The 21221-nt window shown below is 56.0% G+C and overlaps 1 protein-coding gene and 2 long non-coding RNA genes across 6 annotated transcripts; 2 read left to right on the top strand and 1 right to left on the bottom strand.

Moving 5' to 3' along the window:
* Positions 1-401: 401 nt before the first annotated feature.
* ST6GALNAC2 (ST6 N-acetylgalactosaminide alpha-2,6-sialyltransferase 2) lies at positions 402-16016 on the bottom strand. Of its 4 annotated transcripts, none has more exons than XM_025468104.3 (9): positions 15850-16007; positions 11300-11360; positions 8013-8187; positions 7286-7454; positions 6873-7011; positions 5313-5416; positions 3463-3660; positions 2260-2359; positions 402-1198 (listed from the first exon to the last, which is right to left on the bottom strand). In XM_025468104.3, exons 1-9 carry the CDS (start codon positions 15972-15974, stop codon positions 1031-1033), a joined length of 1239 nt encoding a protein of 412 aa, XP_025323889.1. In that variant the 5' UTR covers positions 15975-16007; the 3' UTR covers positions 402-1030. The 4 variants fall into 4 exon arrangements, with proteins under 4 accessions (XP_025323889.1, XP_025323890.1, XP_025323891.1 ...); XM_025468105.3 differs by having other exon boundaries at positions 3463-3546; positions 15850-16006; XM_025468106.3 differs by lacking the exons at positions 11300-11360; positions 15850-16007 and adding an exon at positions 11161-11292.
* On the top strand, positions 5274-5952 carry LOC125755707 (uncharacterized). Its single transcript, XR_007412803.1, has 2 exons — positions 5274-5413; positions 5603-5952. It is a non-coding gene; the product is annotated as an uncharacterized LOC125755707 (long non-coding RNA).
* LOC125755708 (uncharacterized) lies at positions 15092-19374 on the top strand. Its single transcript, XR_007412804.1, has 2 exons — positions 15092-15247; positions 16762-19374. It is a non-coding gene; the product is annotated as an uncharacterized LOC125755708 (long non-coding RNA).
* The last annotated feature ends 1847 nt before the right edge of the window (positions 19375-21221 follow it).

Here is a 21221-nt window from a genome sequence, read left to right as displayed (position 1 = left end):
CCCCTCCACCCAACCCCTGAGGCTTGCACAGTGTACTAGGTCAGACTGTCAGGCTACTAGTCATCAGGCCAGTAAATCCCAGGGCTTAAGGGCTATGTGGTGATAACTTGGGTTAGTTGAGCCTTACCCTTCCAATAGAAGCCCATGTGCTCTGTCTAAAATGAAACTGCTTATCCACTAAATCCAGATTTACCGGAGCCGTGATGTCATCCTTTCGGTGGTAAGGTGGTAATACATCTCCAGTGGGACTTAGGCAGCCTTCTGTGCAGTTGACCTCTGTCAAAATACCAGGGCTTGCCCATGGGGCTTGAATTTTCTGAGTGATGTGCATGCTAAACACTCCGTGGTATACCTCCCCTGCCTACTACCCCCGGCGCCCCCAACACGCAAAAAAGACACAATGGTCATCCCATCATTTATGCGAGTACCTAGTTCAAATTACAATCTGCCTTTTGCACTCCCACTATCATGGGGCAGAAGGAAGGTGGTCATGTCCTCAGGTGGTTCAGGCATGTTTTAGAGTGAAATCGCTCTGGAGGTGCTGTGAGCTTGCCATGCTCATGGGAGGGTCTGGCTGGGGAGTGTGTTTGCCTATACTGCTGCTTGACCCTGGTCAGTGGAGATGCCTTCAGTCACTCTACCAATGTCCTAAGCTTCAGTACCAATTGCTGGCTTTGAGATACTTCCCTTTGAAGAATGTCTAGCCTTTGCTGGCGAGGGTCACAGTGTCATCTTGTGTTACCTTCAGTTTTGAAACGTCCAGCAGAGCAGTCTTTTGTCTTCACCAAGGTTGGGAGGTCTGTCTCCAACCCAGCAGGGAGTTTTCTCAGAGAAACCCAAGAATAAGATGGGGTGTCTCACAATGAACAGGCTGCAATGACGGTCACAAATCCATCTCCTAATGTTCTCTAGAGAAGAAGTGGGTGGAGGAGGGCTGGAGCCTTTTTCGGAGGCTAAAAAGACCAGATGCAGCTTTGGCCACATGAGGGGCCGTGGCTCTGATTGAACAGAGGGTGTGGGTACTTCAGGGTCAGCGCTGGTACAGTTGAAGGATGCCGGCCTTGTGCAGGTCCCTCCACAGGGAGGCTTCCAGGGACAGGTCGTGGTTGACATAGAATATCAGTGGCTTCTTAACTCGCTCGAAATAGTGGTCAGAAAATTTCCAGTAGTTGCTTGTGATGAATCCATAGGCACTAACCTGGACAAGGATAGTCAAGAATTGGCATTTACTGAGCTATGTGAGAACAGATGTGTGAAGTGACAAGAACCGGGGACGGCACAGTCCCCCGGCCTTCTTTAGATGCTGTGTCAAAGATACAGATAAGCAGTAGATGGAGCTCACCCTAATGGCAGGCACTGGGCTCTTGAATACATCCTCTCAGCCTCAACATAATCTGTGGTGTTATCCCCATTTGTAAAATGGGGAAATGCTCAGAGAGGTAACCGAGCAGGTCCTCAGTCACGAGCTAGTGATGGCCAGGCTGGGTTTTAAACTCAGCTCTCCAATTCCTGATCAAAGCCATGCTCTCCATTATTAAGCTTGAATTGGAGGCAAAAGCCTATGGCTACTTGTGGCTCATTCTACCAGGAGCACGGTCAAGAGACGGCTGCTTTGGGCCACCTGGGTGGCTCTGAGCATCTGCCTTCAGCTCAGGGCATGAACCCAGGGTCCTGGGATCGAATCCCACATCAGGCTCCCTGCAGGGAGCCTGCTTCTCCCTCTGCCTATGTCTCTGCCTCTCTCTCTGTGTCTCTCATGAATACATAAGTAAAATCTTAAAAAGAAAAAAAAAAAGAAAAAAACTGCTTCTTAACCTGCTGGGATCATGTGGGCAGCACCATACCAGGGACATTCTTATGCAGTGATTTCAAAGGTTGTATGTGGAAGGCTAAACCTGTTGCCCAGCTCAGTTCCAGAATTTACTCCTAAAAGGATGTCCTTGACCACTTATGCTGAGATTCCCTTTCACAAGAACAATTTAATAACATGCGCCTTAAATACCCTAGGGGTGAAGGACAGAGGTGCCCAGGCAGGTGGCTGCTGGAGGCAAGCAAGACTGGCCCCACACCTGTCCTGGGAAGGCCCCTGGAAAGCCCGTGTGGACGCAGTTCAGGAGTGGCACTCCCCCACAGGGTAGAGGCCGAGTCCCAGGTCCAAGCGTGACCCAGGCCCCTTGTAGGGGTTGTCCCAGATCAGGTTAGGTTCCACCCACACCAGTCCTCTGCTGCTGCGGGCCCCTGAGAGGGAAGGCCTCTTACCTGGTCACAGGTGTGCAAAGCCGTCAGCAGCATGAGAGCCCCAGTACTAGGCATATATAGGTCTCCAAAATTTGTGTTAATCAACTTTGATTTCAAAAACCTGGAGACGAAAAGTGGCATCAAAACTCAAGAAAGAGGTGTAGGTCTCACTCGATGGTTGTGCCCTTACACCGTCTGGCTACCAATTCAGATTGGCTGGGAAACCCTTTAGAACTTCCTGGCTCTTCTAGTGTAGGCCATTCCCCCTTCAGGAAGAAAGAAACTAAATGAAGCAAATGCAAAAGTCTGAGTAACAGAGTGGGGTGAGAAAGAGGAGCAGGCCCGTGCAGAAGAACCAGAGGAACGATCCTTCCCTCTTCCCCCTCTAGACGCCTGAACCCAGCCTGGCTCCCCTTTCCTTTCTGCAACCCCTGCCTTCACCTCTGGCTCAGTAACCAGCCTGGGTAGGGGACAGGTGGCCCATGTATTTAGCCTGAGACCATATTTCTCTCTATCCCCAATCTCTAGCCAAGCAGGAATCCCTTAAGAGGGACATAAGGGGCAGGGACCCTCCCTGCGACCGGGAGTCGCTGGTGAGAGAAGTGTGCCCACACACTCTCAAAATCCAAAAGTGAGGCCACTGTACGGGTGGCCAAGGCCTGACCTTGGCCCGGGATTCACATGTAAGCTTCGCCAGACACACCGCCTCGCCCCTGCCAGCCTTTCTACCTCTCTTGAATGGGGCTGTGAGTGCCGGACACCCGTTTGCCTCCCCAGATCGGCTCGCCACCCTTCACTTGCTCTCTGGGGATGCCAGCCTCGGGGCCACAGCAGGGCCTCTCAGCCATGGCACAGTTGACGTTCGGGGCCCGCTCGTTCTTTGTTGTGGGGGCGTTCTGGGTCCTTGTATGATGCTCAACAGCATCCCTGTCTCTGCTTGCTGCTGGTACTTACCTGGTGACCACCAGGATGTCCCCAGGGAGGGGCAAAGGACACTGCCCTCCCCCCGCCCCCGCCACACATGTAGGGGTAAGGGACTGAGGGAGGAAAGGAGGGGTGAGATGAGGTCGCCTTGGGCGGCCTGTGTCCGGGCCTCTACACAGACCGCTCTCGCCACAGGTTACAGCGTAGGACCATAAGGGGCCCGCAGCGGTGGGGGGGGTTGGTGTGCAGGGGTGATGGAGGGGAGCTTTCGTGCACCCAACCCCCCCCTTGCACACCTACCTCTCCCTCAGGTAGCTGATGAAGTCCGGATGTAGTAGCTTGAATTTCCTGGCAGAGGCTTCTGGTCCGAAATAGGTCTGAGGCCTAGGACCCACGAAAGAAGTGGACAGAGCGGCCCGGGGTGTCGTAGGGCAGGTTGGGGAGCGAAGTGAGGGGGAAGGCGCTGGGCCTGCGGCGGTGCGGGCGGTAGGGCCGGGGCTGGGCGTAGTAGCGGGAGAAGGGCGTGTAGAAGGTGGCGGGCAGCACGGTGGGCACCACGTGCGGCTTCCCGCCCACCAGGACCTCGGTGGGGGGGGTGTAGGTGAGCGAGGAGGGGGGCGTGAAGAGGGCGGGCGGGGTGGGGTAGGAGCAGTTGACCCGGGGGTGGTGGGGAGGCGGGGGGAGCAGGGGGAAGTAGAGGGAGTCGGGGACAGGCGGCTCCCGGGCCGGGCAGGGGAAGGGGCAGGGGAAGCACTGGTTCTGGGGCAGGGGTGCGGTCGGGGGCTGGAAGAAGGGGGGCTCCTTCAGGAAGCGGGGCACATAGGGCGCGATGTAGGAGGGGATGCCCCGAACGGGCCCGATGTAGGAGGCCGAGGTGGCGGGGCTGTGGGAAGGGGACCTGGCGAGGGGCACCGGAGGAGTCTGGGAGGAGTTTCTCGAGAGGGATTTCAAGGCAGATTGGGAAGGAGATTTGGAGGTGGGCGGAGTAGGGGTTTGGGAAGCCCCCCGGGGTACATGTTGGACGTGGGGGCTGGGGGCCAGGGACGAAGCCCGGGAAGAGGGCTGCGAGGCAGTCGGGGTGGGAGCATGAGAGGGGGGCCGGGAGGACCCTCGGGTGGCGGACGGAGATGGGGCCGAGCCACCAGAGCTGGAGTAGGGCTGCTGGTTGGAAGGGAGGATGTTATTGGACCGGGACTGGGAGGGGGACTGGGTGGGGGACGGATTGGGGGTATGGGAGGGGGAGCTCATTGGTGTTGGGGAGGCTTACGACCACCCGATCGATGTCTCTGAGCCGGCCCCCCCCAAGAGCCCAGTCCCGCCCGGGTCACAAAGCCCACCCTCATGACCAGCTGCAGCATCATCATGGCGATTGTTGGCTAGTCACAAGGCGGGGGTGGGGTGCAGCCGGGCCAGAGTCCCCGGCCTGGCCTCTGAGGGCTTAACCCCTCAGGCCCTCAGAATCTGCCCTCGGGGCGGGGTGAGGGGGTGGCAGGTCCCGGGAGCACTGAGACAGGACGGTTGGTCTTCGTGGCTGCAGAGGTGGCATGGATTTCTAAAGGACTCGACTTTGGGACAAGAAATTGTCTCTGTGCCACGGGGAGGAGGTTTGGCCGAGGCCAGGACATGGTTCAAAAGAGCTGGACATCGGCCTGCTGCCCAGGAGGGTGGGGGAGAAAAGAGTGTCCTTTGTTCTCTCTCCTTGTAGGACACTGGGCACCTGTCACCTGCTCTCCCACTTTGTGGGCACAGTCCCAGGAGGGTGCCTGCCGGGATGAGCCGCATGGATACCGGCCCCCCACTTAGCTTCCAGACACAGTGCGCTCCGCAGGCCCCCACAGCCGGGAGTGGACAGCCCGGGCCGTGCTGCCGGCTGGGGGACTGCGCTGCTTAGAGGGACAGTAGCCCGAAGCCGAGGAGCCAGGCTGCCTGCTTCATTCAGAAAAGTGGCCCTGCGAGGCCACAGCCCACCTCATCGGGCGGGTTCCTGGGGACCAGGACGCTTACCTGGGCTTTTCTAGGGGCAGGAAAAGAAAAAGAGCATAATTCCCCAGCACTCTCTTTGTGGGGCATTTTCTTGCTGTCCTCACCCACTTTCCCTGCCCGACAGTGGGCCCAGCACTACCACACCCCACACCTGCCTGGCTGCTCACCTGTCGCCTTTATCAGGGCCCTCGGGGACAGGCACGCCCAGAATGGCCGATCTCAGCATCACATAATCGCGGATGTCCGAGGGGATGAAGATGTAGCGCAGGTCCTGTGGGGGCAAGAGAGACACTGAGCCAGTGTCCCCCCACTCCCCCAACACGACCACGTCCGGCTCCTGCCCAGCCCTCCACCCAGTCCTGCCACCCACCCCAATGGGAGAATTTCTGCCTATAATCCCCACCCTCAGCCCATGGGGGTCTCAATACGTGGTCACGAATCTCTTGGTACTCTTCAGGAGGCGAAGCTTACTTGCCATCCCCTCGAGCGACTAATGAATAGAAAGAAGTGGAAGTGATGGTGCGAGACCTTGGGGACCAGGCCATAAAAGGCAGTGCGGCGTCCTTGCCCCCCTGGGACTCCCCCCCGCCGCCCCCCGCTGGGTGAAGTGAGCTGCCAGGACCTGCAGACACTCCAGTGGCCAGAGAGGGGCCACCTGGACTCAGGCCTCCGTCAGGCCTTCAAGTGCCCAGAGTCCCAGTTGATCCCGGCAAACACCCCAGATCCTGAGCCAAAACCACCCTGCTAAACTGTTCCCGAATTCCTGACCCACTGAAACTGTAAGATGAGAAATGTTTGTTGTTTGAAGCTAAGTCTGGGGTCCTTTGTTAACGCACGGATGACTCATACAGGTAGTGTGGCCAGAAACCAACCCTACTGCGTGGTTCTACCTGAGCTAGGATGGTCCTGCTGTGGCTGGGACACTCCTGAATTTCCTGCTCAGAGGAGGAAGCTTCTAGAAACTCAACCCGGTCCTATCAAGCACCACAGAGCCCTCATCCCGAGATCTCCCCTCTTCATGTGGCACCCAGACAGCTCCCGAAGGGAGGAGCAGTATTCTGGTAACTGGGTGTGGCTGAAAGAAGCCGGAGGCAGGAGGCGGCCTCAAATTCTGGGTCCTGCTCCCCGGAGAGCTGGGCACCGCTCTGCGCCTCTGAACCTCAGCCTCCCTCACGGGCTGCTGTGGGATCAGGAAGGCACACGTCAGGAAGGCAGCTCAGGGAAGGGGGAGGCAGCCCTAGGGCTGGTGTGGTCAGAGGGGGCTGGACTTTGATGATCTTAGCTGCGGGGTGGCCTTGCACAGACACGTTGCCGTCTGGAAATGGGTAGCTGTGCTGACCACGTCCACCGCTGGGAAGAGGAGGAGGCACCCAGTAAACACCCTTCCCCCCACCCGGTGCAGCGTGAGCTCTGGGTGGGAGTCCTTTGAGCCCTGGCCCCTGGCCCTGCCGCTGCCTTGCTTAGTCTCCTCCTAAAACGGGGCAGACGTGGCATCCTGTAAAGGGCCCGGCACCCCACGGGCTCAGTGAGCACCAGCCACCCACGCTCTACTCCAGAGGGGTCCTGTGCCGCCCGGAACTCCGGGGCGCCCCTCCTTACATGCACCCAGGATCCCAGCCCAGCCTCTCCATCTCCTGGGTGGGGGCCGCGGTCCGCCCGCGGACGGGGCCTCTGGGAACGGTGGCCCTGACCGCCCGTGACAGTGCCACGCCCATCAGGAGCCTCACCGGTCCTTGCGGCACGGAGGTGAAGCCAAAGTTCCAGTAGGAGATGAGAGAGTTTTTCATCGTGTTCACAGTGAAACCGTAAAAGGAGGTCTTGTTGCCCACATCCTTCTCGAAGCCTTTGATCACCGCGCCGTTGAGTCTGGTCCAGATAGAAGCCCTGCTGCGTGTGTAGCCCATCCCCGGGGTTCCGCCTACCTGTCCCCATCCAGCCCATCCCCACATCTCCGGACCTCAGGGGACATCCGGCCCGGGGGCCCCCTCCTGGCAGGCACGCGGCCCCCTCGCTCCGTCTTCAGGGTCTGTCTGCACACGGGCCGCGGCCCAGGCAGGTGCCCGTCACCCTGCGGCCCGCTCCCCAGGGCAGCTGGGGGCCTGGCTCTCCCCCCGCCCCCCACCCCGCCCTGCGCCCATACCTGAACACGTAGTCATGGGCGTCGATGTTCAGACCCTGGCGGGAACCGTTCAGAATGCCCCCGTTCCCCACCACCGCGCACCGAATGCAGCTTGAAAGTGGCTTCCTGGAGGCGGCGAACAGCTGGGAGCTCTCGGAGCCGTTCAGGAGGCTCAGGGTGGAGTTAATGGCTGTGGGTGCCAGACAAGGCGGGGAGCCATGGGGAAGGCTGTCGTGTGGGCCGGAGCTGTCCCAAGGCTGTTTCTGGCATGCCACCTGCCACGGGCCTGACACCCCCCTCCGAGGCCTGGAGGGCAGGGGGAGAGGTCTGGCTCTACCCTCAGTCACCCCAAGAATTCGAATACCGAGTCCTCTATGTTCCACAAGAAACTAATCCGAGGCACGTGAGGGTTGGGAGTCCCACAGCGGGGACCATGGGCGGGCTGTCTGAGGCCCCACAGCTCCTGTTGTCGGCCACCTCTGGACAGCAGCCCCAGCTGAGTGGCCGCCGGGTGCACCCAAGCCCGTCTCCCTGACCCCACGGTGCTTGCAGGGGCCGGTAGGTGTGGCGGGAGTCACACAGCCCAGGGGGTCGAGCCCTGAGACCTTCCTGGAAGGAAATGGGCCTGGGCGTGGTGGGTGTCCCCAAAAGATGCTGTGAGGGCAGGGCCTACATCAAGGCTAAGAGCAACAGGAAGGGATTCTCTTGGGGCCAGAGGCCTGGGCAAGAAGCAGCTGCTGCAGGTTACCTTGGTGGGACAGGCCCTGCCAGCCGTAGGGGGCTTTGTGCTGGCTCAGGCTGTCCCAGAGCTCCTGAGTGAAGAGGCTCCCCGATAGCAGCACTGGAGTGGAGAGATCGAACAGGGCACGGAAGTGGGGGTGCCTCTGGATGGCCAGGTCAAGTGGGCGTCGGCAGTGCGGGTTCTGTGGGGCAGGAGATAAGAGTACTGAGCTCCACTATGGGGGCTGTGGCTGGGGGGGGAGCTTCCCTTCCCTCCAGACTTGGGATCCCCCAGACCTGCCAGCTGAGCTGGCCTGTGGCACAGCAGTGTGGTGGGGGCAGAGCTTTTTGGACGTACCGCGCCCAGGCCTTTCTCTCCGGGATGCCAGCTATGCAGGGCCTGATGGCTCTGGCCTCTCGCTCCTTCACTTCGCACTTAGGGAAATTTGGGGGCTTTTTTCCACAAAATGGGTAAGACCCGCCTGGCCTTTGGTGGGGAATTCCAGCCTGGTCTTTAGAATCCATCAGCCTGGATCCAAACCCTAGCTCTGGCAGTCCTCTCCATAAGATTTGTGGGGGACGGGCTGCTGGGAAGATTTCGATCATTTTCTCCTCGGTGGTACCTGTTCTGGGTTGAAGAGTGTCCCCCACCACCTCTGTCTGCCCAGAACCTCAGGATGTGATCTCATTTGGGAATAGGGTCTTTGCAGATGTAATTCATTAAGATGACGTCATACTGGTTTCGGGTGGACCCTAACCCAGTGGCTGGTGTCCTTATAAAGCCATGTAAGGACAGACACAGAGACTGGAGTGGAGTGGCCATAAGCCAAGGAGCTTCCAGAAAATGGGAGAGGCAAGGAAGGATTCTTCCCTAGAAAGCTCTGGAAGGTGGCCCAGCCAATCCCCTGATTTTGGATTTCTGGAGTCCAGAACTGGGATAAAATTGGTTTCTTGTATTTTCAACACCCCGGTTTGTGGTAATTTGCTTCAGAAGCCCTAGGAATCAACACAGGGCCTGTGCATGCAGGGGCCTCAAGAGGGGAAGGTGCTTGAACAGGCTCCAACCCCATCGGCCTGCAACCCCAATGTCAGACTCCCGCACAGCCTTGGGCTGGGGCTGGCTGGGGCTACCCTTCCCACTGTCCGGGGCTCTCTGGTTTGATCAAAGGACAACGCAGGAGAGAGCCACACGGTCATCTCTGCTATGACATTCCCTATGGATCATCACACTCTGCAAAACCACGGGGCTTTTGGGAAAATGGGATGAGCAGCACAACACTCAAAAAGCTTTGTCAGTGATGCCCAAAACAAAAGAGGGGCCTCACAGAGATGGAAGCACGGTTTCATGCAGCCCACGGTGAAGGTCTACACACACACATGGCCCTTGACCTTGGAAAAGACTCGATGTTCGCGTGTGGCATCAGAAGGGTGGCAGCTCGTGAGTTATTGTGAAGTAGTGGAAAGAGGGTTATAACACAGTGAAGTGCGCATCTGAAGGGCGCATGCGTGTGCGTTTTGTGTACTCCTCTGTGGCCCCCTTCGGTGGAGTGTGGTTTTCTGCATTTAACCTTAGTGTTCTCAGGGCGCCTGGGTGGCTCAGTCGGCTAAGCATCTGCCTTTGGCTCAGGTCATGATCTCGGGGTCCTGGGATCAAGTCCCACCTCTCAGCAGGGAGTCTACTTCTCCCTCTGCCCCTCCCCTGCTCATGCTCTCTCTCACTCTCTCTCTCTCAAAAAAATCTTTAAAAAATATTATTTTAAAAAACCCCTATTGTTCTCAATGACAGTCACTCGAAAGCAAACACAAAGTTTGTGTTATGCTCAAATTGTTTCCTAAGATACCAATCTCCTTGGAACAAATTCACATTTTCAAAGCAAGCATTGTAGCAGAGCTGATTACCAATTTCACTGCTATTCAGTTCATCTTTGGGGTGTTTTCCAGGGCCGCCTTTAAGAGGTGCCAGGAAAAAACTCTTCCAGTCTTTGTATCGGGAAAGGTTGTGCTTCACTTGGGCAGTTGGCCTGCTGTTATCTCTTGGACACAATGGCAAATTTCCTTCATCACTGTGGCCACTAGGAAGCTCAGAGCCAGATCTATGGCCTATCCCTTATATCTTGTGGCACACTTTTCATGTACTTACCTTACTCTCCTACCTTTATTTCTCCTTTTGTTATTTTTTCATTTGATTCTATTTTATATTTTTGCCTTGTTATGTGTATCCAAAAGCCACCTCAAATCTTTTCTTTTTTTTTTTTTAACCCAGTGGGGATATGTCAGTTTGCATCAAGCAGCTCAAGGTGCACACAGGGCTTTAGGAAACTTGAAGATGACTTATAAGCACCCACGAGATGCTTGAGGCTTCTCTTTGGCCTGCAGGCCCACTGTCCTCCCTGCCTCTGTTCTCAAGACAACCCTCCTCACCTGCCCAGGGCTACTCGCTGTGTCTCTGAACAGCTCAGCTGTCACTACATTTTACATGCAGTGAAATCTTTTCCCCCAAGGCCTCAGCTAACAAGTCCTGGGTTGGTCTCTTGGGCACTGAACACAACTCTTAAACCCGAATCAATCCAGAACACCAATCACGATCCTGCTCAGTGGCAGCACACAGAGCGTTCCTCTGTGGTTCAGAGAGAGCCATACTCTGGGGTCCAACCAGAGGCTCAAATGCCAATGCCACCTCTTGTCGCAGAGTGGCCCTGCACCAGGTACCTGACCTCTCTGTACCTCGCTGCGGTCATCTATAAAAGCTACACGACAGGGTTGCCATGTGACTTACGTGTGGCGTGCTTGAGGCAGCACTGTTTGTTATGGAGCAGGGCCTAGAAGGTTCTCAACCCCCTGGGCAAGCATGGGGTTTTCCAGTTTGCTTGTTTACTCCATGGAGAGTAGTTTAAATGTGTGACTTTTATAGTAAGAAGGCATTTTGAGGGTTTCAGTCTGTAGAATATGTGACTCTTGACCTTGGGGTCATGAGTTCAAGCCCTATGGCGGGTGTAATACTTAAAAATAAAATCTTAAAAAAATAAAAAGACATTTTGAATAGAATGTCAAATTCACAGGCCTTTTAAGGATAACTTACAAGACTTCCCAAGAACTTTTCTCCTGGCTACACCTCTTCTCTGCTACTGGGGTACAAGGAACCCTGGTGGCCAGGTCTGGCTGGCTGCTCAGCTCACCATTTCATATTTAGGGGTTCCAGAGAGTTCCCACCAGCAGTCTCATGAGAATGAGAACATGAGAACATGTTCATCTTTCTCCCCTCCTCCCCGCTAACTTGAAGATGCTTGAAACTGCCAGAATAGTTGACCGTTGTACCTTTCTCATTCCAGCATTTGATGCCTTGTGTCCAAAGAATCCCCGAGACGATGTGGTGTTCCTGGGGGAGAAGTAGAAGTAAAGCAGGGGTCTGAGCTGTCCCCCAGAGACTTCCGACTCAGCTCCAGGGGCTGACAAAGCCTGTCAGGGCCAAAGATGTCATTCCTTTGATCTTACTGGGCTCTGATTTTTTTTTTTTGGGGGGGGGGGGCTCTGAGTTTTACCCATGTCTGTCTCTATAGGAAAAAAAAATATCATCACATTATTATGTTCTGCTCAGCTCTATAAACCCAGAAATCAAGAAATCCCATGGCAAGCGGCAGAAATGTGGAGTTTACAGAACGGTGAAATCTGGTTCAAGCATGAAAACATACGCTAGGAAAGCTTGCCAGGCCCCAGCCACCACCTGAGGGAGCTCCCTGCCAAGGCCCCAGAGGCAGGCGGTAGGTCCCACAGGGCGAGGTCCCCTTTCTCCGTGGGGTAGGCTGTCCTGCCACTCGCTCCCGGCTCCTCACCAGCAGCCTCCTCCTACATAAGTGAGTCTGAAGCCTCACACCCTAGGTTTGTACCCTGGGATTTAGGGAAGTGACTTCTCAGAGCCTTGGTGTCTACATCTGGACAGTGGATATAATCAAGTGATTAATAATTATTGTTAATCACATCACATATCCAATTGTTGGGAGGGTTCAGAGACTATTATCTCATACAAAAAGCGTCCTCCTGGGACGCCTGGGTGGCTCAGCGGTTGAGCGGCTGCCTTTGGCTCAGGGCCTGATCCCAGGATTCAGGATCAAGTCCCATATCGGGCTCCTTATGGGGAGCCTGCTTCTCCCTCTGCCTGTGTCTCTGCCTCTCTCTCTGTCTCTCATCAATCAATCTTTTAAAAAAGTGTCCTCTAAATGCTAGCTCTCCTTATCTAAAGGAAGCAGGGAAAGGACTCTAGGACAGTGTCCCTTCTGGAGGGTCAGTCGGGAGGAGCCGATGATACTGCTCCACCCCTACTCCCACCTCCCAGGCAAGCCCTGCATCAGGGATGAGAGCGAACAAAATAGAAGGAACGGAGGCCTTTGCTTATTCTAAAGAGTGTCAGGTTTTCCCCAGACTCCTGCCTTCTCCCTGACAGCCACAAGGAAGCAGGTGGGCAGGCTTTGGGAACCGTTGGGGCTGGCCATTTGCAAGGAAACAAAGGCCTCTTGTTGCTTGCTTCTGACATGCGGAACCAGCTGGGCCACCAGAGAGCTTGCGACCTGCCTCACTTCAGGTTCCCATAGGGCCCTCGAGGGACAGACGGGAAAGAGCAGGGATGATCCTTTCCCCCTCTGATGGCAGGTCCCCCCCCATCCTGTAGTTCTCCTCTGCACAAGACCCCCTTTGAAGAGGAACTGGGACCCCAGTACTCAGCCTCCAGCCGTGAGAACCGCCTGGGAGCTGTTGAAAAACACCCCTGCTCAGGGCCCCGCCCCTGCAGTTCTGATCTGACTGGTCTAGGCCTCCTCCCCAGATGATTCTAGTGTGAGCCAGGCTTGAGAAGCAGATGCTATAGCTGCAGGCCTGGGCAGCTTGGAGACCCGGGGGACAGAGCTGCAGAGGAGGGGCTGGAGAACCCCCACCCCATTCTGTTTTGCTGCCCCGAACACCCCAGCCTCAGGGAGGTCTGCTCATCTTCAGAGCAGCCCTCAGTGGTCAGTGATTTCTCCCAGCCCTCCTTCTTAGGAATCCAAGGGCTTCTAAACACACCTGCCTAGAGAGCCTGGATGGGGCGGGGAAGGGGGCCGGCCCACCTGTGGCCCTCCCAAAAATTTTACCAGCCTTTGGAGAAAGAAGGACTGTACGGTAGTTCTTTCCTATCCTTGGGGTAAGCTCCAAGGCCCCCAGTGGATGCCTGAAACTGTGAATAGTACCGCACCCTGTACACGCTCTGTTTTTTCCTCTATAGACACACGTATGACAAAGTTTGATTTATAAATTAGGCACTGGAAGAGATTAACAGCAATAATTAATAATAAAACAGGACAATCAGGGATCCCTGGGTGGCGCAGTGGTTTGGCGCCTGCCTTTGGCCCAGGGCGCGATCCTGGAGACCCGGGATCGAATCCCACGTCGGGCTCCCGGTGCATGGAGCCTGCTTCTCCCTCTGCCTGTGTCTCTGCCTCTCTCTCTCTCTGTGTGTGTGACTATCATAAATAAATAAAAAAATTAAAAAAAAAAACAAAAAACAGGACAATCATAATAATGTAATGAGAGTGTGGTCTCTGTGAATGTCTTACTCTGTAAATATCCCCCTGCTTGTGACAGTGGGAGACGACAAAATGAGATGGTGATGAGATGGAGAGGAGTCTTGGCCAGACCTGGCTTCATGGGGTGGGGGGGTATGGGGCGGGGGGGGGGGGGGGGGTTAGGTAACTGAAACCTGGGAAAGCCAAACTGCAGGTAAGGAAGTACCACTGCAGTGCATTTCTCATAAAACAAAATCTACTCCATTTGGATTGTATTCTTAGGAATTCTGGGCTCTCAGATGTCCTTTCTTTTTCTTTTTCTTTTTTTTTTTTTAAGATTTTATTTGGGATGCCTGGGTGGCTCAGTGGTTGAGCGTCTGCCTTGGGTTCAGGGGGTGATCCTGGAGTCCCAGGATGGAGTCCTGCAGGGAGCCTGCCTGCTTCTCCCTCTGCCTCATTATGTCTCTCATGAATGAATAGATAAATCTTAAAAAAAATTTTTTTAAATTTATTTTAGAGAGAGTGAGATTACAGAGGGAGGAGGCTCCCCACGAGCAGGGAGCCTGATGTGACAAGGGGCTGAGATCATGACCCTAGCCAAAGGCAGCCGCTTAACCGACTGAGCCACCCAGGTGACCCTCAGATGTAATATCTTTCACAAAATAAGTTGACAGCGGACATTGGCAGGTAACTGGTAGCCCATATATCTATCCTCACTAATCTGTCTCTCCTGCCCCCCTCCCCCACCTTTATATATATGTATAGATATATGCCTCGAGTTAAATCCTGGGCTGCATTTCCACTCTCTAACCTGCAGTGAGAGCCTTCAGGTGAGGTAAGAGGGGGTCCCAATGCTGCCCCCACCCCTTCTAGGACTCTCCAGGTGGCCAGGCCATCCGGTTTCCGCCCCCTGTGGGGAGGTCACACAGCCTGCACCCCCTTCCCTAGACTATCCCACCTCCCACTCAGCCTCTCCAGGCACCAAATACCTATGTCCAACAGCAGGGCCCACCGGGCTTGCCCCGGGGGGGTTTAGCCACCTTGCAAACAGCAGTGGGACAAGAAAACGGACAAGTTCTTGGGCTCTACTCGTTCTTGGGCTGTACTCGCTTTTTCAAAGATGAAAGAACTTTAAACACATTGTTGAGCATAATGGATGTTCAACAACCCCGTATTTAAAGCTTATTAGGTACTTTCAAAGGATGTTTAAATATGTTTCAAAACACCTCGACATAAAACTCACAAAGGATTCTCTTTCTTAACACCCGCAACCTCTAAGCCCCTGCCTTAGGCAATTTTTGAGTATGAGGAGATGATGTAACTCCAGGTACCAGCGGCCGGAGCACCCTTTGTTCTAGAGGGACTGGGCTCAAAATGAGTTGCCTGTGTGTCCTATTGTTTTGCAACTTTAGATGTCTTTCGACAATGTTCCCTGAGAACTGATAACTAACTCTGCTTTCACCCCACGACGCCCGGGGCAAGGTTTGGGGAGGAGCGCGGGGGGCGGGGGGGGGGGGGGAAGCGCTCTGGAGGCAAAGCCCGGTCCAAAGGGGGGTGGGCGAGCCTTGGGGGCGGGGGGGGCGGTGGCTGCCGCCGCCCCAGTCGCACCGCTCGGTCCGCCTCTCTGGCGCTAGACCAGACCCCGGTGAGGCTGCTTCCGTCGCGGGCACCAAGGCCGGCAACGCAGGCTCAGGCTCGTAGGTTCATCCGGGCCGGGCGCAAACCAGGGAAGGTGCGCCGGGCGAGCGGGAGGGGGCGGGGCCAGGAGGGGGCTCCAGGAGGGGAGCGGGATGGAGGCGGGGGGCTGCTCCGGTTCCCGGGGCGCGGGGAGCCCTTCGCTCCGCCGGATCGCGGCCCGACGGCGCTCACCAAACTCGACCGCAGAGCCCACGGCGCGTGGGCCGGAGCAGGGCGCCGGGCGCGGGGAGGGCGCAGACGCGGCCGGGCTGAGAATCCCCGCAAAATTGGAACCGGGAGCCTTGGGCGCCCCCCTTCCCCAAAAGTAGAGTCAGAGAACTGTGACGTCAGAGAGCGAGGGGTCCCCACCGGGCGGGGCTGTCTGATCCGACGCAGACGACGCAGCCGGGCCCGGAGGGTCGGGGCAGCGAGGCGCCCGTGCGCCCAGGGCGCGGCCCCTCCCGGACCCCGGCGGAGGCCGGCCGGACGCCCCCGGCGGCAGCTCCCGGGACAAAGGGCCGCGGCCCCGGGTCCCCGCCGCGAGCCGCCCCAGGGAGGCCGGCGCGACGGGCGGGCCGAGGGCCCGGGCTGGGCGCCCCGCGCGTGCCCGGCGCGTCCCCGGGGCGCCCTCTCCGCCGACCGCGCCGCAGCCCCTACCTGGCTCCGGCCCGGGGCCCCGGGTACGGCCTCGCTGCCGAGCAGTACAGGGCGACGAGGATCCCCGAGCAGGCAGCCGCGAGCAGCGGCAGCAGCCACAGGAGCGGGCCGCGCGGGCGCCCCATGCGGCCCCGGCCCCGCCGTCCCGGGCGGAGGGGAGAGGCCCCGGTGCGCAGGGCCCGACTCGGGAGCGGCCGCCCTGCCCCGCCGGCCCCCGCGGCGCCTCCCCGTCCGGCCGCTCCCCTCCTGCCCGGGCTCGCCGCACCCTCGGGGGCCGCGGGGGCGGGTCCCTCTGCTCCGGGCGCCGGGCGGCGGGCGCGGGGGGCGGGGGCTTGGGTCGGGCGCCCCGCGGCGGCCGAGGGCAGGCGCGCGGTCCGGGGTGCCCGGGAGGGGGCGGGGCGCCGGGGGACTGCGCCACCTGCGGGGATGGTGGGCGGGGGGGCGACGGCGGGGTCGGTCCCCTCGGAAGGACCCCCAGGACCTGCCGGCCTGGCCCTGGCACCTCGGGTCCTTGCAGAAGTTCGGGGGAGACGAGGGGCGGGTTCTCCAGGCGGGCTGAGGCGGGGCGGGGCGGGTGGAGGAGCCACCCTGGGTGGAGGTGGAGGTGGGGGGGGGGGCAGGGCGCGGGGGAGGTAGGGCCGCCGCCGGGTTGGGACGGGTGTGGGGAGCTGAGACCGTTGCTCTCCTCCTTTGGTGGCCGTGCTGGGCCGCCAGGGCCCCCAATCGCCTTGCGATCCGTTTACAAACCCAGGCCAGCCTGGGGCTCTCAGCGGCGGGGAGGCCACCTGAACCGCCCCGCAGGGCCTCTGGCATCACCAGGAAGGGCACCCTTGGAAGGGGCAGCTCGGCCCCGGGCCCTTGAAGCAGAGCCCTCCGCCGAAGTGAGCCCCAGGTGGGACGGCCTATTTTCAGGAGGCCCCCGGCAGGGTCTTAGACTCCAAACCTGTGAAGCAGCCCAGCGCCCAGCGGTCAGGAGCTTCAAGGATGAGACAGGGACTCGTCCCTTCCAGGAACGTCCTGCCTTCACCTGTTCTTCAGGTGTGCCAGCAAGTCTGGGTGCAGCAACAGGTACCGGCCACTGCAAGGGATCCTGAGAAGCTGGGGCCTGCGCCTGTGGGCAGGAGTGGGTCATTCCCGCTCCAGTCTCCTACCTCTACCCACCCTCGGGACCAACTGGGGGTCACAGGAGGGCCCCGGGCAAAGGGTTGGTTCTTCCCTTCACTCCAAGACCCACGGCAGAGCGAGCTGCACCTTGCCTCTACCCTCTTGACGGGCACTGCACAGAATCCATGGTTTCAAGTCTTTCATTTCAATCTTTGTGTTTTGTTTGTTTAATATTTTATTTATTTATTCATAGGAGACACAGACAGAGGGAGGAGCAGGCTCCCTGCAGGGAGCCGGAAGCATGACTCAATCCCAGACCCCCAGGATCATGCCCTGAACCAAAGGCAGGTGCCCAACGACTGAGCCACTCAGGCGTCCCAATCTTTGTGGTTTTAGTCATCGAAATCCCTGTAGATATTACGTAGCCCTTGATAGCACCTTCTCCCCTTTCTTCAGTGGCTAATAAAACATTGGACCCTCTCTGAGCCTGTGAATCCCACACCCACCCTTGCTTGCTCTCTACTAAATGCCTCTCTCCATGGAGAAAACGGGAATCACTATTCATTTCTTCTTTTTTTCAATCTTTTCGAATTTACTGAGACTTGTGTTGTGGCCTAATGTGTAATCTATCCTGGAGAATGTTCAATGTGTACTTGAAAAGAATGTGGATTCCACTGGCTTTGGATGGAATGTTCTGTATGTATCTGTTAGGTCCATCTGACCTAAAGTGCCATTCAAGGGACACCTGGGTGGCTCAGTGGTTGAGTGTCTGACTTTGGCTCAGGTCGTGATCCTGGGGTCCTGAGATCGAGTCCCGCAGCGGGCTCCTCGCAGGGAGCCTGCTTCTCCCTCTGCCTATGTCTCTGCCTCTCTGTGTCTCTCATGAATAAATAAATGAAATCTTAAAAATAAATAAATAAAAAGTGGCATTCAATGCCAACTATTGTTTCTCCAACTTTTCATTTTTAAACCTACATACTCGGCTCCCACCACCCTCCAGCCTCCACCTGTCTGGACTCCAGCCTTACGAGGTGCGCATGTGGGATTGCTCCTCCTGGTGGGAGTTGGCTTCCCACCGCCTGTGTTAATGACTCCAGTCCACCTCCTATGCCTTTAATGCCCCGCTTAGACCAAGGCCTCCCATCTGCCCGCCTGCTGTTCTCATTCCTCATCAACGACCTCACACAGCCTCCACCTCTCTGCCCCTCCGTGCCTCCCAGCACGTCAGCCCCGAAGCTTTCTTCTCTGTCCAGGCAGGAAAGATTATGACCTATGAGCTTCTCTCTCATCATAACCCAGGTTCCCCTGTGTTCCTGGCTTTCTGGCCAGCAAAACCCCAACCTGGATTCACACTCTGAGATCTGCCTGTTCAGTGTCCCCTCCTCCTGCTGCCCTGGCCCTGGCCTGGCTGAGAGCAGCTGGGAGTGTCTCCTTCCAGAGTAGACGGAGGCCACTACACCTTTGGCTTCATCCGCACTCTCTACACCTGCCATTTCCCGGTCTTTGGTTGGCTCCAGCCACCCTCCTGCTCTGAGTCCATGATGCCTCCGTGGTTACCTACTGCACCCCTAAAACTGTCCCCTTTGACGCCACCAGGGGCCTTCATCATCCCCGATGGAGCAGACATCTTCCATTCTAATCCTGCTACCTTGGCCTCTGAATTGGAATTTGACAGTGTCTTCATGGTTACTTTTAGGTCTTTGTCTGTTAAATCCAACATCTGGCCACTGTCACCAGGGAGTTCCTGCTGCCCCCTTCTTCCGGTGTGAGAGCAGAGTCCTGCTTTCCTGCTTCTCTGCTTGTCTCATATGTTTTTGTTGGAAATTGAACATTTTAGATAATATATTGTAGCAACTCTGGGTACTGGACCCCCACTCCCCATGTCAGGCTTGTGATTTGTTTGTTTAATGACTGACTGACTTATTTTAGGGAAGCTCCCCCCAGCCCCAACTCCCTCCACTCCCCCGTCACTTTCATTCCACCCAGCCCCCAAATGTTAAACCTTTGATGTTGCCCTGTAGGGAAGTGTGGTTTGGAGTATGTCACCTGGGTTGGCTGGGCTGTCTACACCTCTTTCCCTGACCCTATCCAGATGTTAAGCTCCATTAATTGCCATCTGATTGGTCTGTGGTTTACAATAATGCCCTGGGGCAGAAATTGCTCTGTAGACTCCCGCTTGGCTCATTTGAAGGAGTAACTCCTGAACTTAGTGTTCCTACTCAGGAGGGCTCCAACCAGCTGTCTTTTTCTCTGGTTCTCCCCTGCAAACTAGCTGGCTTACACTTGAACCTCTGTCTTCATCAAATCTACCCATCTTTTCCCAATTCCCTTTCATCACAACCTCCACTGTTTTTGAGAGCACCGTTAGGCTTGAACTTCTCTACCCCCTTTGCAAATAAAGTAAATTCCTTCGAGAAGAGATTAGGACCTACATGTTTTATTTAAATTATGTATGTATGTATGTATGTATTTATTTGAATGGTGGGGAGAGATTGAGTACAAGCAGAAAGAGAGCCCGATCCCAGGACCCTGAGATCATGACATGAGCCTAAGGCAGCCACCCAGTCACCCCACGGACCTACCTATGCATCTTATAGCCTGCTTCTGTCCCCCTGCCAAATCTCTGAGCCAGGGCTCTGGAGCTAGGGTGGGGACAACGGTGTGCTTCTCTCTGAGTGATGCCTCTGTGGTTACCTGCTGCACCAGGTAGATTTAGGAGTTGAGCATGTGAAGGATGGGAGGCACCTTGCCTCTCCTGGTGTGAAACCATCACCTTATGAGCCAGGGCAGGGACGACCACATTCAACGTGACATCAGCATAGAATCTCCATTCCATGAACAGGAGCTGAACAGATGAAGGGAGTCGCCACCTCTTGGCCACACTCGCCCAGAACTTAGCCTCAGCAACAGGTTGCTGGTACAGGATGACGGATGCTAACGTCCTGCTCCTTACCTCAGAAACCCTCCAACAGGGAACTGAGGAGAGAGGTTTCTGAGTTTCTCGGCTGCACAAATCTGGAGTGGAGATAGAGAGAAAGGGAATAGTTTGGGCTGAAATATCATACAGTCTTCTAAAATTGTAGTGCATCTTCTTGACTAGATGTTTCTTCATTTGCATATACCCTTAGGACCTCTTCCAGATCCTGTAAATGGTTGTCTTTTTATACTTTTTACATTTCACTGGAGACTGGGTCTGTGGAGTCCCTCATATTGTCATGCTGAAGTCCATCTTTTTTTTTTTTTTTTTTTTTTTTTTTTAAGTAACCTCTGGGTCAAACTTATGGCCTCAAGATCAAGAGTTACATGCTCTATGGACTTAGTCAGCCAGGTACCCGTGAAGTCCCTCGCTTACAATGGTTTTTGCAATCATTATATCCTCTAGTTGGGTTGATCCCTTTATTGTTTTTTTTTTTAAGATTTATTTATTTATTTATGATAGACATAGAGAGAGAGAGAGAGAGAGAAAGGCAGAGACACAGGAGGAGGGAGAAGCAGGCTCCATGCTGGGAGCCCGACGTGGGACTTGATCCCGGGACTCCAGGATCGAGCCCTGGGCCAAAGCCAAGCGCTAAACCGCTGAGCCACCCAGGGATCCCCCCTTTATTGTTATATAAGGTCCTTCTTTGTCTCTTGTTACAGTCTTTGTTTTATTTGCTTTTAATTTTTTTTTTAGATTTTTATTTATTTATTAAGGAGAGACATACAGAGAGAGGCAGAGACACAGGCAGAGGAGGAAGCAGGCTCCATGCAGGGAGCCCGGGTCTCAATCCTGGGACTCGGGGGTCACGCCCTAAGCCAAAGGCAGGCGCTAAACCACTGAGCCACCCAGGGATCCCTGCTTTTAATTTTTTAAAAAAGATTGATTTATCCACTTGAGAGAGAGAGAGAGAGAGTGCACTGGGGCAGGGGGAGAAGCAGAGGAAGAGGGAGAGAGAGAGTTTCTAGCAGATTCCACACTGAGTGCAGAGCCCAACACGGACCTCAGTCCCAGGACCCTGAGATCATGACTTGAGTCGAAACCAAGAGTTGGATGCTTAACCTACTGAGCCGCCCAGGTGCCCCAACACAGTCTTTGTTTAAAGTCTATTTTGTCTGATGTAACTATTGCTAGCTTGACTTCTTTTTTTTCATTTCCATTTCATGTCAAATGTTTTTCCATCCCTCACTTTAAGTCTATATGTATCGGGGAGCCCCAGTGGTGCAGCAGTTTAGTGCCGCCTGCACCCCGGGGCGAGATCCTGGAGACCCGGGAGTCCGATGTCGGGCTC

Source organism: Canis lupus, chromosome 9, assembly GCF_003254725.2.
Source record: "Canis lupus dingo isolate Sandy chromosome 9, ASM325472v2, whole genome shotgun sequence".
In the NCBI taxonomy this organism is placed as follows: domain Eukaryota; kingdom Metazoa; phylum Chordata; class Mammalia; order Carnivora; family Canidae; genus Canis; species Canis lupus.
The sequence above is the reverse complement of the archived record's forward strand: the minus strand, read 5'-3'. Positions and strand labels throughout refer to the sequence as shown.